A 12,763-nucleotide genomic window follows, 5' to 3' on the forward strand; every position below is an offset into this window, starting at 1 on the left:
CCCCGAGACCACCTTAACCCCAGCACTGGAAGTGCTAGGAACAGGTTCCCGGTACGCTTGAGGCATGGCGGCTAGGCACTAAGATAGAAGAAGGCAGGCTACTGTAGATTAGAGTTGTGCCTGGTGAGGTTTTAGGGGATTTAGTCAGGGGTTTGGAAATGCTGGCGTTGTTAGTGAGTTCGGTGGCGAGCAGGGCAGGCAGTTGAGATCGGCTGTGAGATGTGTTTTTGTTTATTCTATTTTTGAGAAATAATTTTGTGTGTGTGGGCAGATTGCGCACTTTTGGGAGAGGAAGAGCGCTCCGGAATTTGTTGGGCTGCAATCAGGTAGACGTAGACTGCACAGGCGAGACATGCTGGACCTAGCCCTGCCTCGCGGTAGATGAAATCAAATGCCAGCGGGGAGACGGGTACGCTGATTACAGTGGGGACAAGACCGTTATTCAGGGCGCGAAGTGGATGCGTTAGGGTTCGTGTTGAATTGACGAGGTGCCGACTGGACGGTCATCGTCTGTACTGCATACTATGCACTATGCAGAGGCGCGTGGAAGTGGAGATATGTCTCCATTAGAATATTGTGGATGTCTTCAAAAAAATCTTCTTTCGTCTATTAGAAATGCGGACTTGGACCAGGTCTTCGCGGAGCATTTATTTGACTCTGAACGGATGGTTCACGGTCGGGGATTTGTGGTCTGTTTTGTTCTGTCTGTGTGGTATTTTAGGGTTTGCGTGCTGGCTTTGACTATGCTGAGGGGACAGAACGGATCAGAGTTTTTCGAGAATGTTTTAGGTCGGGCACTGACTGGTATTATTACTTTGGTAAGTGCGTGAGCGCTGAGCTGATTTGCAGCAGCAGTGCAGGACGGTGCGAAGTCAAGGCTCAACTCATACGTTACTTACAGTTCACCATGAGTCGTGGGATGAGGTGTGCAAGTGTAACCTCTGACGATGGTGCTGAGCCTCTGAGGCTGACGGCAAACTATGGTAACGATGCAACGAAGGTCGAGTTACTCGAATCCGTCTGGGCGGTCCTTTTGCTGTACAAACCCAAGTATTGGCAGTGCAACTTCATCAGAAGACGTTCAGCGCAGCGCAAGAGATATCAATAATAGGCAGAGCTGATGATCTTGTGATGCCGCGCAGACAGAGGATATGGGAATGGAGTCATCAGGGTATGAGCCTCACCTGAACTCTGTGCTGGTGCTGTATCCGTGTCCGTCAGACAGCAAATTGAATTTTAAAAGCCCTAGAGCCATAGCCAGAAAAAGTGCGACCCAGGAAAATCCCACGCCATGCAAGCCCACATCATCATACAGTATCAGGCCCCCATGGCCACATCCACATCCACATCCACATCCGCATCCACAATCCATCCATCCCATCTCTCGGGCAGGGGCATCCAGGATGTGCTGCACCTCCGTTTTCACACTTCGCTACCCCTGTCCCGGGGCTTGATGCTAATGTTGCTAGCGAATCCCAGAGCTCCGGGTTGTTTTTCCCTCCCGTCCAAATTATCTCCACCCCCTTTTTTCTGCCCTGTGCTGTTGGGTTGCGTTGGTTTGCCCAGTTAGACTCCCACGTTTGCTGGCTGTTGCGCCGTTCGAAGAAGTGCAGATGCTTGCCTCTTCTCGGCTGGACTAGATCACTTCCTTTTTCGGTTGGTGCTCGGTATTGATATGATAAATTTACCAGACGATGTTATGATGGAAACGAAGGAAGGGAGGGAAACAAAATGCGACACTGACCTACTCATTACTCGTAGAGAAACTCACCAACCAACGATACTTAGACAGCCTGTGCTCAGCACCTAAAAACAGTCAGTATCTTTTCATAGGTCTCAAGTAGGAGCCTCGTAACCACTCGCACGCAGAAGGCCGTCTTGTCTGTCTGAGATGCATAGTTGCAGTACGAAATAGCCACACGAGACGAGACGAGCGGCGACCCAGCCAGCCAGCTTATGTTCCTTATTATTATTAGGCCTTTCTATTGTTCAAACATAGTTACAGTACTTGTCACAGTGCCGAACCGCGGTGCCTCGTGCCTCGTGCCTCGTGCCTCAATGCTTTCCTGCCCTCGTCTTCGTCTTCGTCTTCCTTTTTGCAGCTGGCTCGTCGAGCTTCAGGCTCCAATCTTGAATTTCAGCCCCTTGCCAGCTGGTCGGTCCGGCCTGCCTTGCCCTCTGCCCCGGCCCCCGGCCCCCGGCTCTCGTGCTCTTCTCATTTCGATGTGTCTCTTCTGCTTCCGTGTTCCCCTAGTCCCGAATCCAGTTCCAGTCCCGCGCAGCCGTTCCTGACCCCTGACCTCTGAGTTCCCTGAGTCCCTGAGCTCCCTGAGTTTCCTCCGTCGCGGAATTGCCCATGCCCATGCCCTTCCTTCCCCTTCCCCTGCCCATGCTCCCTCACTCTCTCACTACTCTCTCACTCTCATCGCCCATCCCCCATGCCCCATGGCCCATGCCTGTTCGCCCTACTTTGCTCTCCCCTGCCCACGCCCTGGCTGCCTCGTCGCTACCCCTGGCGTGCTGGCTTGGGGGGCACCCTGGTCGTCCGCGTCGAAAGCCCAAGAAAAGGGAAGGGGGGAGATCTGCTCCCTTGTCACTCTGGCATGCAATCAACGCTCGTATAAGACATTGGAAAGCCCCTTCCCTCGACGAAAGGAACAAAATATCATTTCCTCAGTGCAATCCAGCGAGTGTGTCCTACTAATATCTACCACTCCTCTCTTCCTCGCCGTCACCAAGCCATCTTGATCAGGATCTGCCAGCCTCACTTGCATCGTCTCATCTCATCTCATCTCACTTGCTGCTGCACCACGCCTGCACCGCATATCCTGTTACTCACGAACTCACTCTTTCCGCCGAACCAGAAAGCGCCGAACAAGAAAGTAGAAAGACTCATCAGCACTCTCCTCTGCTGCACAATTCCGCCTGCCTGCATTGCAGCTGGACACGAAAGACAGACACCGAGCACACGCACATTGCCATCCTCCATAAAGCCGGGCATCTCTCCCAGCTCACCCATCCGGTATCCCAGCATCAAAGTGCAGAGGACAGGAACCAAGAACCACGCCATCACAGCCAAATTCAGATTTCTGCACAAGATCCGATCGTGCCTTTACAAGCCCGTTTTGCCGGCAGCAGTTCACGCAAGAACCCTCATCCCTCCCCTCGGACCCTAGCCTCCACCTACTCTGCTGTCCATCTCGGCTACGCACATTCGACCGGCATTAAGGTCACAGCTCCCGCCCAGCTCAGTCGCGCCGTCGCAGACACTGTCGCAAAGTCTCGGATTGTCAAAGCAACCCAAATCTTAACAGACACATATTAATCGGCGACCGGCCCACATTCCTTCTGGAAAACTTCTGCGACAGATCACATTTCCTGGTTCGAACGAAAACGAGAGTTGAAAAGTTGAGAGAAGACAAGCTACAAGTACCGATCGACTGACCTGCATACAACTTTCGCGAGCCCAACTTTTTTTTTGGTTCCTCGGAACATCGCCGCTCTCCTTTTCAGGAGGCAGACAACCTTGCGTACCAACACTACAGTGAGTCAGACACATAATATCCCTTACCTTCCACAACCTTCAGGCTTGTATCGCCCCAATCATTCAATGGCTGGCTACATTGCATGGCACTGCATTGCATTGCATTGCATTGCATTTGTGGCAATCATCATTTGATTTGCCAACATTGGGCATGGCTTTCACCAAGCTGGTACATATACTTTGAGGCATCCATCGCTGACCATGACTTCTCCAGTCCCACAACCACACATCTACCATGATGATTTCGATAGAAGTCAGCTCCTGCAATATGGGCAGAGGCGCATACGACACGACGGGCGTTCCCAAACCTCCTCCACCGAAGCCCAGATAAGGACCGCGAAGGATCCTCATCTCATCGACTCCTGCAAGCGATAAACAACATCCTCGAGACTCAAGACTTCCACGCGCCACTCCTCACAGTCGCATACGCAACATAAACTCTGCCCTTGCGTCCCTGAAGCACCTTCGTCTTGCAGCCCTCGAAAGACCAACCGCACCACATATCATATCATTCTCAGATACACTATTTTTTGGCTCCAAAACCCTTATTAATACGCATCGTGCTTTTGCACCAGCAACTTGTTCCTGTATCGCATCCTGTACATTACCACGACTCGCGACGATTCTCATTTTCACATTCCCGGCATTTTTCTGTCAGCATTCCAACTGGAACCCGAGTGTTCGGTTCGATCGATCCGTTGCCACAATACCCCTTTTTCAGCTCGTCGTTCTCGCTCTGGACCGATCCGTCGTTCAGCCCCCAACACAAAAGTTCCTCGCGTCGCATCGTGCCACAGACAGCAGCCTCCTTGCTTCAGCGAGCCTTGACTCACTTAACAAACAACCTGCGATGCCTCTCCCTTGGTGCACATCGACGACGGAAAGAGCAACATTATCCACCAACACAAAGTTCTTCTCGGTTTCGGTTCGGAGTACATCCAAAAATGGGAACATATCATGGGCACAGGCATGGCGTTGCATCTAGATCGGCTCTGTACTATTCTTGGTTTCTTTGGATCCGACGTTTTCCAGACCTGTAACACCAAATCACATCACACGAGTGGTCCCATTTCTCCTTGCATTTATCTCCTTCGGCTACACAAAATGGGTCTGGTTTTTATCATCTTTGTCAGGAGCGCAAAAAACACAACTTGGGTATCTCGGGGAGGGGGTTCAAAATCGTTTTTTCTTTGCCTGTTCCGCATATAGACTTTTTGCTTTTTTGATTTGATTTTGGCCTGTTTCACACTTGATTGAGCTCGCGCTTATTTTTACTGTACTGGATGCGACACTAGCGATATTACACTTTTGGATTTTCTGGAAGCCGGACAAGAACTCTCGCGGGTTAATACTTGTCCGGCAACACTCATGCGTGCTCTGCCAGAGAGCAGCAGACTCTTGTATAGGATAGGGATACCTTTGGAAATGAACGAACGAAAGAAGGAAGGAAGAGAACTACTTCTTATTAATACTGTGCTTCTACCTTGCTTGCTTGCTCTGCTTTGCTCTGTTTCGGCCGTCTGCTGTTCACTTCGCCTCGATGAGGCTGGTTCCTGATCGATATGTTTTATTTTGTTGGATGGACAGGAGAGAGAGAAGCGTGGAATATACCCATAATAGACTTTTTTTGGTACGAGTTGGAGAGACAAGAGCAAGGAATCTTCTGCAAAGAAGTACACCAGAGCGAATGAGTGAGCGAGCGAACCAGCATGTTTTGTTACTGTACTATTTCTGTATGGATGGAAGAAAGATAGGAAGACTAATTGCCATGGCTCACTTAGTCCGCGAGACGGGATTGAGCTTCGGGCGACAGAGATTTGATAGAGATAGAGAAGGGAGAGATAATAAGATACCTACTTAATACTTCACACTTGATCTCGATTCAATATCATTTATACCTTTTGAGAAATGGAACAGTGAGAATGGAACCAAATATGACTCTGACTTGGAAATGACTGCATGACTACTGAATTAGAACTGCTGAGTGACTGTTACCCATCTGACTGGCTAGACAACTGGATGATTTAGCGACACACATGAGTCTTAACTCGCGATAGACTCATCCCGCCCCAGCAGCCCGATGCATACAGTCACGACGTAACCAGACAGCAGCCACTGTGGCCAGGAACAGTTCGCGTCTCTCCCCATCAGCCCCACCTCTATGCTAAATGCGGCGGTACCAAATTCCATTAAGAAACCCTACCTACCAAGTGCATCAACCCCCATCCATTCACCACATGCATCCCACGATCAGAATCCACCCAGACCTAGACCGGCACTCACTCACCCACCCACCTCGCTCGCCACAACCCCCATATCTGGCCGTTCCGTACCTACAATAGTACGTCCTCGTACGGATGTATTTGGTCCAGTTCGTTATCCACGATGCCCCCTAGGCCTTCCACACAAAGTGCATGCCCCCCACTACCTAAATTATGTACGGCATCAGTACCAGCAAGCATCCCCATCCAGCCAGCCGTCCGTCGAGTTCCAACGAGCTAGCTAGCCCAGGGCAAGAAGGTAGAAAAAGAAAAAGAAAGCAATCAGAAATCCCAACGAAAGCAGAGACCAGAACCGTAGCAAAAGGATAAAACTGCTCGGGAACTAACTTACTCCTGTGACGTGCCACCCAACGATCAAGGACCGTGATCAGACTCGCCACGGGTGTGTGGAAACGACTGGTCGTAGCTGATGCGAGGTGATCGGAGCTAGCTATCCATTCCTCAGGAATCAGGATGACGATGAGTTGCTGGGTCCCAGATACCCGGCTGGAACAAAACTAGACCAGATTGATCTGATCTGATCTGATCTGATCTGATCTGATTTGATATGACGAGTGACAACGCTGCGCGCCCATACCCGTACACATACACATACCTAGACAAAAGAAAATAGAAACGCGACAGTAAAAGATATGTATTTCGCCACGACACGACAAAGGCAAATTCAAACTCAAACTAGAACTACCTCGTGGATTTCTTGTCTGGATCTCAAACGCGCGGCTGGGGAAAAAGAAAAGGGAAGAAAAGGAAAGGAAAGCAGAGGGGAGTGAGTGCAAAGGAATTGGAATGGAATGCGTGAGGGAGGGAGGGACGGAGGGAGGCGACAAACGCGGCGCGGCGCGGGATGAAGATGAAGATGGAGATAGAGATAGTATGAAATAAATAAAAATAATGAATGACGAGATGTGCGATAGATAGTCTAATAGATAGATAGATAGATAGAGAGATGGATAGAGAGATAGGAGATGAGAGATTGAAACAAGGGACGGCACGCACGGCGGGAAAGTGTTTAGGGGCAGGAGGGAGGGAAAACCCGAGCGAGCTTCATCACTTCAGACAGAACAGAATAGAACGAAAGAACCAACAAGCAGCGAACAGACTAACGCGTGGGATACATACGGCAAGCAAGCAAGCAAGCACTTCCGTAATGTAATGCCCTTTTTCCTTCCTCCCTTTTAAAAGGCTTGAGTGGATGGATGGATGATAGAGGTGTTTCGTGGGGGGTTGGGGGTTGAACGAACCTCCTGCCCTGTCAAGTCAAGTAAGTCATGTCATGTTATCCAAGTTCCAAGAAAAGGCATGAAATACGAGGTAACTTGAGATGGAAATGAGATAGATAGGGGTGCAGTGCCCAATTTTTGTTGTTGGTTCACACACATCCCAGTCAGTTTCCCATATCAGTATCAGTACTCGTATCGCTATCCGTATCCAGCTGCATGAGCATACACACCTTAACGTACGGCCCAGCAGTTTGGTTTGGGTAACGGGCGGTACGTGGCCGAGGCCGAGACGAGACGGGGGCTTGGGATTGGGATTGGGATTGGGATTGGGACTACTGGGGCAGTTCGGTGCAGCGTTCTGGAAGGAACGGGGATTTAGAGAAGTGAATGGGATGGGATGGGATGGGATGGGATGGGATGGGATGGGATGGGATGCGGGTGGATTTTTTGGTGTGTGTGGGTTGGAACTTGAGATGCGAGGAGCTGGTTTGGGAAGGAGATGTGAGATGGAGCGTGGGGGTGCAGGAGAGAGAGGCGGAATGGGGATTCTACTGTATCTACAGCTTGGCGCGAGTGGAGTGGGAAGTAGCGGACCGGAGCGGAATGATGGCGGGTGGGCGGGCGTGTGAGTGAGTGTCGGCGGGCGGCTGACAATGAGGGGAGGGGACAGGGGACATCGAGCCTCATCGTCAACACGCAAGCTAGCTACGAACAACAACTTGAGGATCAGAGACCACAACAACCAATCCTCAAGATAACAACAGCCGAATTAACGTCCGACCAGCTCCAAGTTTCCAAGGTCGAGCCGCCTCCCACTCCGTCCTATTCACGAACCCCTCCACTTCAGCAACAGCCTTAGAACGCAACACAACAACTCCCCCACTACCTCCTTCACAATGTCCATAATCCAACAAGTGACGTCCGCGTCCCTCTCAGACAACTGGCGCACCATTAACATCGACGCCCTCGACCCCGAATCATCCTCCAACTTCGATACTTCGACTCTTCACCCGGCATTTGCGCCAGTCTCCGAGAATGAGGTTCGGGGCATTGGACAGCAGGTTAGGCAGTTGCTGAGGGGAGGTGATCCGGAGGGAGCGCTGAGAGGTGCGTTGGAGAGTGCGCCGTATGGAGGGGATGCTATGGTTAAGGTACGTTGGAGCTGTCCCTTGAGGAGGGCGTCGTGTTTGAGATTCGTGATTGAGGATGGGCAGTGGTGATGGATGGCTAGAATGGGCTTTGGGTTTGAGTATGGGAATGGTTAGGGGAAACTTATGGGAGTCTGATGGCAGATGGAAGAGGATATCAGGAGGCACACTGTACTGGATTTTGGGGACAGTGAAGACGAGACAAGGGACATTTGCTGATGCAAACACTCGAACAGGACATTCATCTTCAGACCGTCACAGAGGTACTACAGAGCATTAAGGCGAGCGAGATGACACCCATGCTACAACGGATTTTCGGAAGTGAAGGCGGTGGTGAGGCTTTGGACGTTCTGATGAAGTATCTGTACGTGGACTCTTCTCTTTCGCTTCAAGCTGGTGGGAAATTGGCTGTGTGTTCCATCACCAATGTGAACAGCTTTCCACGTTGTGGAATTTCGGTCTCATAGGATCAATAGCTAATCTGCCTACTTTTCAATAGCTACAAAGGCATGGCAGCATCCAGCACCCCAACCAGCAAGACACCCACCCGCGGCTCAACTCTCACACCACAGAGCACAGGTGCCGGTTTCTCGCAGATGGGAGGACGACCTGGCGCACAAAGTGAGAGCAGTGGATCAGCTATGAGTGTGCTGCTTTCATGGCATGAGAAAGTTGTTGATGTTGCGGGCTTGGGATGTGTAGGAAGATGCATGACGGATTGGAGAAAGGTGTAGATGGGCTTGTTCTTGGACCTATCGACGTCAATCATCCAGGCTTCAGAATATCACAACAACCCCCGAGTTTAGGCGGGGTACAAATGGAACGTGGGGGGAGCAAGAGGCGAGGCATATAGAGAAATGCTAGAACACATAGCAAGGAATAAAACGCAATAATTCCAACAAACCACAGCACGACACCAGACGAACACCTGACGCCCATCTTATCAAGTAGAATCAGTATACTTTGCAATCGGCTATGACGGCTCAATGCCTCACTCACACGACGCCAAACCAACCAATCATGCCAGCAAAAGAGGTAGTGAGTAAGTAACTTATACCTCCCCTCCGATCTCGCCGACTAGTCTCCCACCAGCATAACACTCCGCCCACCTCCTCACAATTACAATACAATTCCAGCCAATCCAATCTCCATCCACTCCAGTCCAATATCTCACCCCGTCACGAGTCCTTCGCTTAACCTTCCCATTGTTTGAATTGAGGCTGGTAAAGGTCTAGCCCTTGGCAAGCGCCGAAACTCTTATTCCAACCCAGGCTTGGCGAGCCCACTTTTCAAGCTCCTTCGAGTGAGGTACAGCGAGTGCTGGACTATGAATGAGGGGCTTTTGGTTTGGTGATCTTGGATTGACTGGTTATGAACTCCGTTTTCGGGGGGTCAAGTTGGGTTTGCTTACATGTGCAGCAAAGACCTCTTTGGAGGAGAAGATGGATGGGGTCGGAGGTTCCCCGAGTTTGTGTGTCATGGCCAAATATTTGGTATTTAAGGGGGAATAGGTCCCCGAGTGGTGTGAATTATGTGCTGTAAGGTTCATTAGATTTTGATGATCTTCTTTTTCTGATGCTGCTAAGTTTGTATTGCCATACTACCGCTGTTATTCTACACGGGGTCACACTAGTCAATCAAGACATTTCATCATCGTTCATCTATCACTTTTGTTGCGCTGTCTACTCGAGGAAGTATTGCTCCAAACGGCCATCTTCATCCTCGTTCAAGTATCTCAAACAATCATATCATCTCATAACCTCGTTCACTCCGCCCTCAGCTCAACCCATTTCTATCCAGGCATTCAATGCGTCCACGCTCCGAACTCAAATCCGCATTAACCTATTCCTACCTCTCGCAATCCAATCTACATCTAATTTCTGCTCTCTAACATACTCACTCTGTGCAAGTTATACGAAGCTGAATACACTTCAGTAAACATGGGTTTCTCTCGTGCACCAGAAGATAGGCCGACGCCACCAGAGGTCTATGGTTATAGACCATACATGTTGACTTTCCTGGCCTGCTTGGGGAGTTGGAGTAAGTACAGAATCCTGTTTCCTACTTCCCTGATTAATTCCTCCAACCTCTTCTTCCGTCTCTTTGTCGTATTATACCTCGTCATTGTACTCCTACATACATCTTCCAAAATGTCAATATAAACACCACTAACACCCCTATCAAGTGTTTGGCTACAACAACGGCGTCATAGCAGGCGTGCTCGTCCTCCCCTCCTTCGTGCATACCTTCCACCTCCCCATGCCCGGATCACCAGCCTACAACACCATCATCGAGAACATAGTCTCGCTCCTTCAGATAGGTGGCTTGGTCGGTGCTATGGCTACGTTTCCTGGGATGAAGTATTGGGGACGGAAGGTTGCGCTGGCAATCAGTGCGACGGTTTATACGGTTGGTGCTGTGGTGCAGGTATGTTCTTCTTTTTGGTAATTTATTGTCAGGGATGGGATTGGGATGAGGCGGGAGTGGTGTTGTCTGATTGGACTGTTTTGAAGGTGTAGTGCAAGGGGGAGAAAAGTGTGATGGCTGATGCGAAATAGACTTTCTCGTATGGTAGACTGAGTATGATGTATGCTGGACGCTTTATTACTGGTCTTGGAGCTGGAGGTGCGACTGTCGTGGTGGTAAGTCCTCCCTTCTTTCGCCTGTGCACATCGTCGAAGTTCCCTTGTAAGTCTTCAAGCCAGCCAACCATTATTAACATATCTGCAGCCTCTTTACATAGCCGAGCTCTCACCTCCATCAATCCGCGGCTCCCTCGTCGGCATCTACGAAATCAATAACCAGCTCTCCTCCCTCCTCGGCTACTGGTGCAATTATATCGTCAACGAATACATCCCAGGCACCTCAATCCGACAATACCAAATCCCACTCGCCATGCAAATCATCCCCTCAGTCCTTCTCATTCTCGCCTCCCTCTTCATCCTCCCCGAATCACCACGTTTCCTCGTCAAGAAATCCAGAGCGGAAGAGGCACGAAAAGTCCTTGCATATGTGAGGCATTTGTCCGTAGAGCATGAGTATGTCGGACTTGAGATGCAGGAGATTGAGGAGGCAGTGAGAAGGGAGGATAATTTTGGGGGTGTTGGTATCGGAGAGAGTGGACATGGTGAAGGCGGAAAGTTGGGATTGCTGAAAGAGTTGTGGTGGAAGGGGAATCGGGGAAGGGTGCTAATTGGTGTGGGTTTGATGGTTGGGCAAAACTTCACTGGGATTAATGGTGTGAACTTTTATACGCCGACAATTTTCAAGAGTATTGGATTTAGTGGGATCAAAGTCATTTTGTTGGCTTCTGGTGAGTTGGTTTTCTTGCTGAACCGCTTTGACATGGAGTTGTCTTGTAGCGTCAGGAGGCTAAGCGAGCAGCTTGTTGACATTCATTGCCGTAGGAATGTACGCCGCTGTGAAAACCATCGCGACGATCATCTCCCTCGTTTTCTTCATCGACCGTCTCGGACGCAGGAAGCTGCTCATCACAAGCTCCATCGGAACCTGTCTACCACTCTGGTACATCGGGGCCTTCGTCACAGCGAAACACATCGATCTTAAAATGGAGCAGGAGAAGAGTGTTGCTGGGTGGGTAGCCATTGTCTGTGTTTACGTATATGCTGTGAGTTCAAGGTCCCTCTTGAATATTTCGCTTCTCCTGCTTCGACGCATCAAGTAATTGTCCACACCCGCAGGCCTCCTTCTCGGTTGCATGGAACGGCGTAGTTTGGGTCTATTGCGCAGAGATTTTCCCAACCCGTATCAAAGAACTCGCTGTCTGCTTGACCACAGCCGTACAATGGATCTGCCAGGTTTGTCTCCTTCTCATCCCCTATCAGTCTCAATTCCCAAATCTCTACTAACCACCCACCCGCTACACAGTTCATCGTAGCCCGCTCCTCACCCAGCATGCTCACCAATCTCCGTGGCGGATTCTTCTACTTATTCGCCTCTTGTATCACAATCATGGGTCTTTTCGTCTTCTTTCTTGTTCCCGAGACGAAAGGTCGGACATTGGAGGGCATGGATGAGATTTTTGGCAGTGCGTATGGAGATGTTGACAGCGGAGTAGATCTTGGAGCTGCGAGGAAAGTGGAAGAAGGCGGGAAAGAGCCTGTGAAAGGGATTCGAGTACAGAGAAAGGAGGGTTCTGGGGATGACATTACAAGAGTTACGACGCAACAGGCGGTGCCAATGGCTAGTCTCTGAATCGGCTGCCAAGGCAAGAAAGGAAGAAAGACGGAGAGAAAAGTAGCTGGGAGGGCCGAAACAGAATTTACCAAATTGTGAGAACATGGGGGGATTTCAAAAGAGTACCTGGAGGATGCAAAATTAAGGGAGAATAGGGGACAGCGCAGAGGAATATGCACAAATTTGGTAAAGTTGTTCGCTAGGGAAGAGGTAATACAAAGTAAGGATCAGAAATATTAATAATCGTATAGCAAAATTAATTATTCATGCATGAGAATCATGAGAATCATGGACTACCCACAACATATTTTTTTTTACCAATAAGGGCAGAATTTAGGTTCCTACTTATCTATGAGTTGTTTGACTTGTTCT

The 12,763-nt window shown here is 49.9% G+C and overlaps 3 protein-coding genes across 3 annotated transcripts; all 3 read left to right on the top strand.

Moving 5' to 3' along the window:
• Positions 1–2,445: 2,445 nt before the first annotated feature.
• On the top strand, positions 2,446–2,748 carry ONS95_005708 (uncharacterized protein; the record flags this gene model as incomplete). Its single annotated transcript, XM_058499132.1, has 1 exon — positions 2,446–2,748. The coding sequence occupies one exon, from the start codon at positions 2,446–2,448 to the stop codon at positions 2,746–2,748; it is 303 nt and encodes a 100-aa protein (XP_058351400.1).
• A 5,194-nt stretch (positions 2,749–7,942) lies between these two features.
• Positions 7,943–8,928, top strand: ONS95_005709 (uncharacterized protein; the record flags this gene model as incomplete). Its single annotated transcript, XM_058499133.1, has 3 exons — positions 7,943–8,197; positions 8,431–8,558; positions 8,694–8,928. 3 exons carry the CDS (start codon positions 7,943–7,945, stop codon positions 8,926–8,928), a joined length of 618 nt encoding a protein of 205 aa, XP_058351401.1.
• A 1,206-nt stretch (positions 8,929–10,134) lies between these two features.
• Positions 10,135–12,409, top strand: ONS95_005710 (uncharacterized protein; the record flags this gene model as incomplete). The annotated part of the gene is made up of 7 exons (XM_058499134.1): positions 10,135–10,234; positions 10,380–10,621; positions 10,753–10,836; positions 10,925–11,507; positions 11,602–11,822; positions 11,896–12,012; positions 12,083–12,409. The coding sequence occupies 7 exons, from the start codon at positions 10,135–10,137 to the stop codon at positions 12,407–12,409; spliced, it is 1,674 nt and encodes a 557-aa protein (XP_058351402.1).
• Between the last annotated feature and the right edge of the window lie 354 nt (positions 12,410–12,763).

This window comes from Cadophora gregata (assembly GCF_030347475.1).
Source record: "Cadophora gregata isolate MNR1 chromosome Unknown scaffold_16, whole genome shotgun sequence".
Lineage (NCBI taxonomy): Eukaryota > Fungi > Ascomycota > Leotiomycetes > Helotiales > Ploettnerulaceae > Cadophora > Cadophora gregata.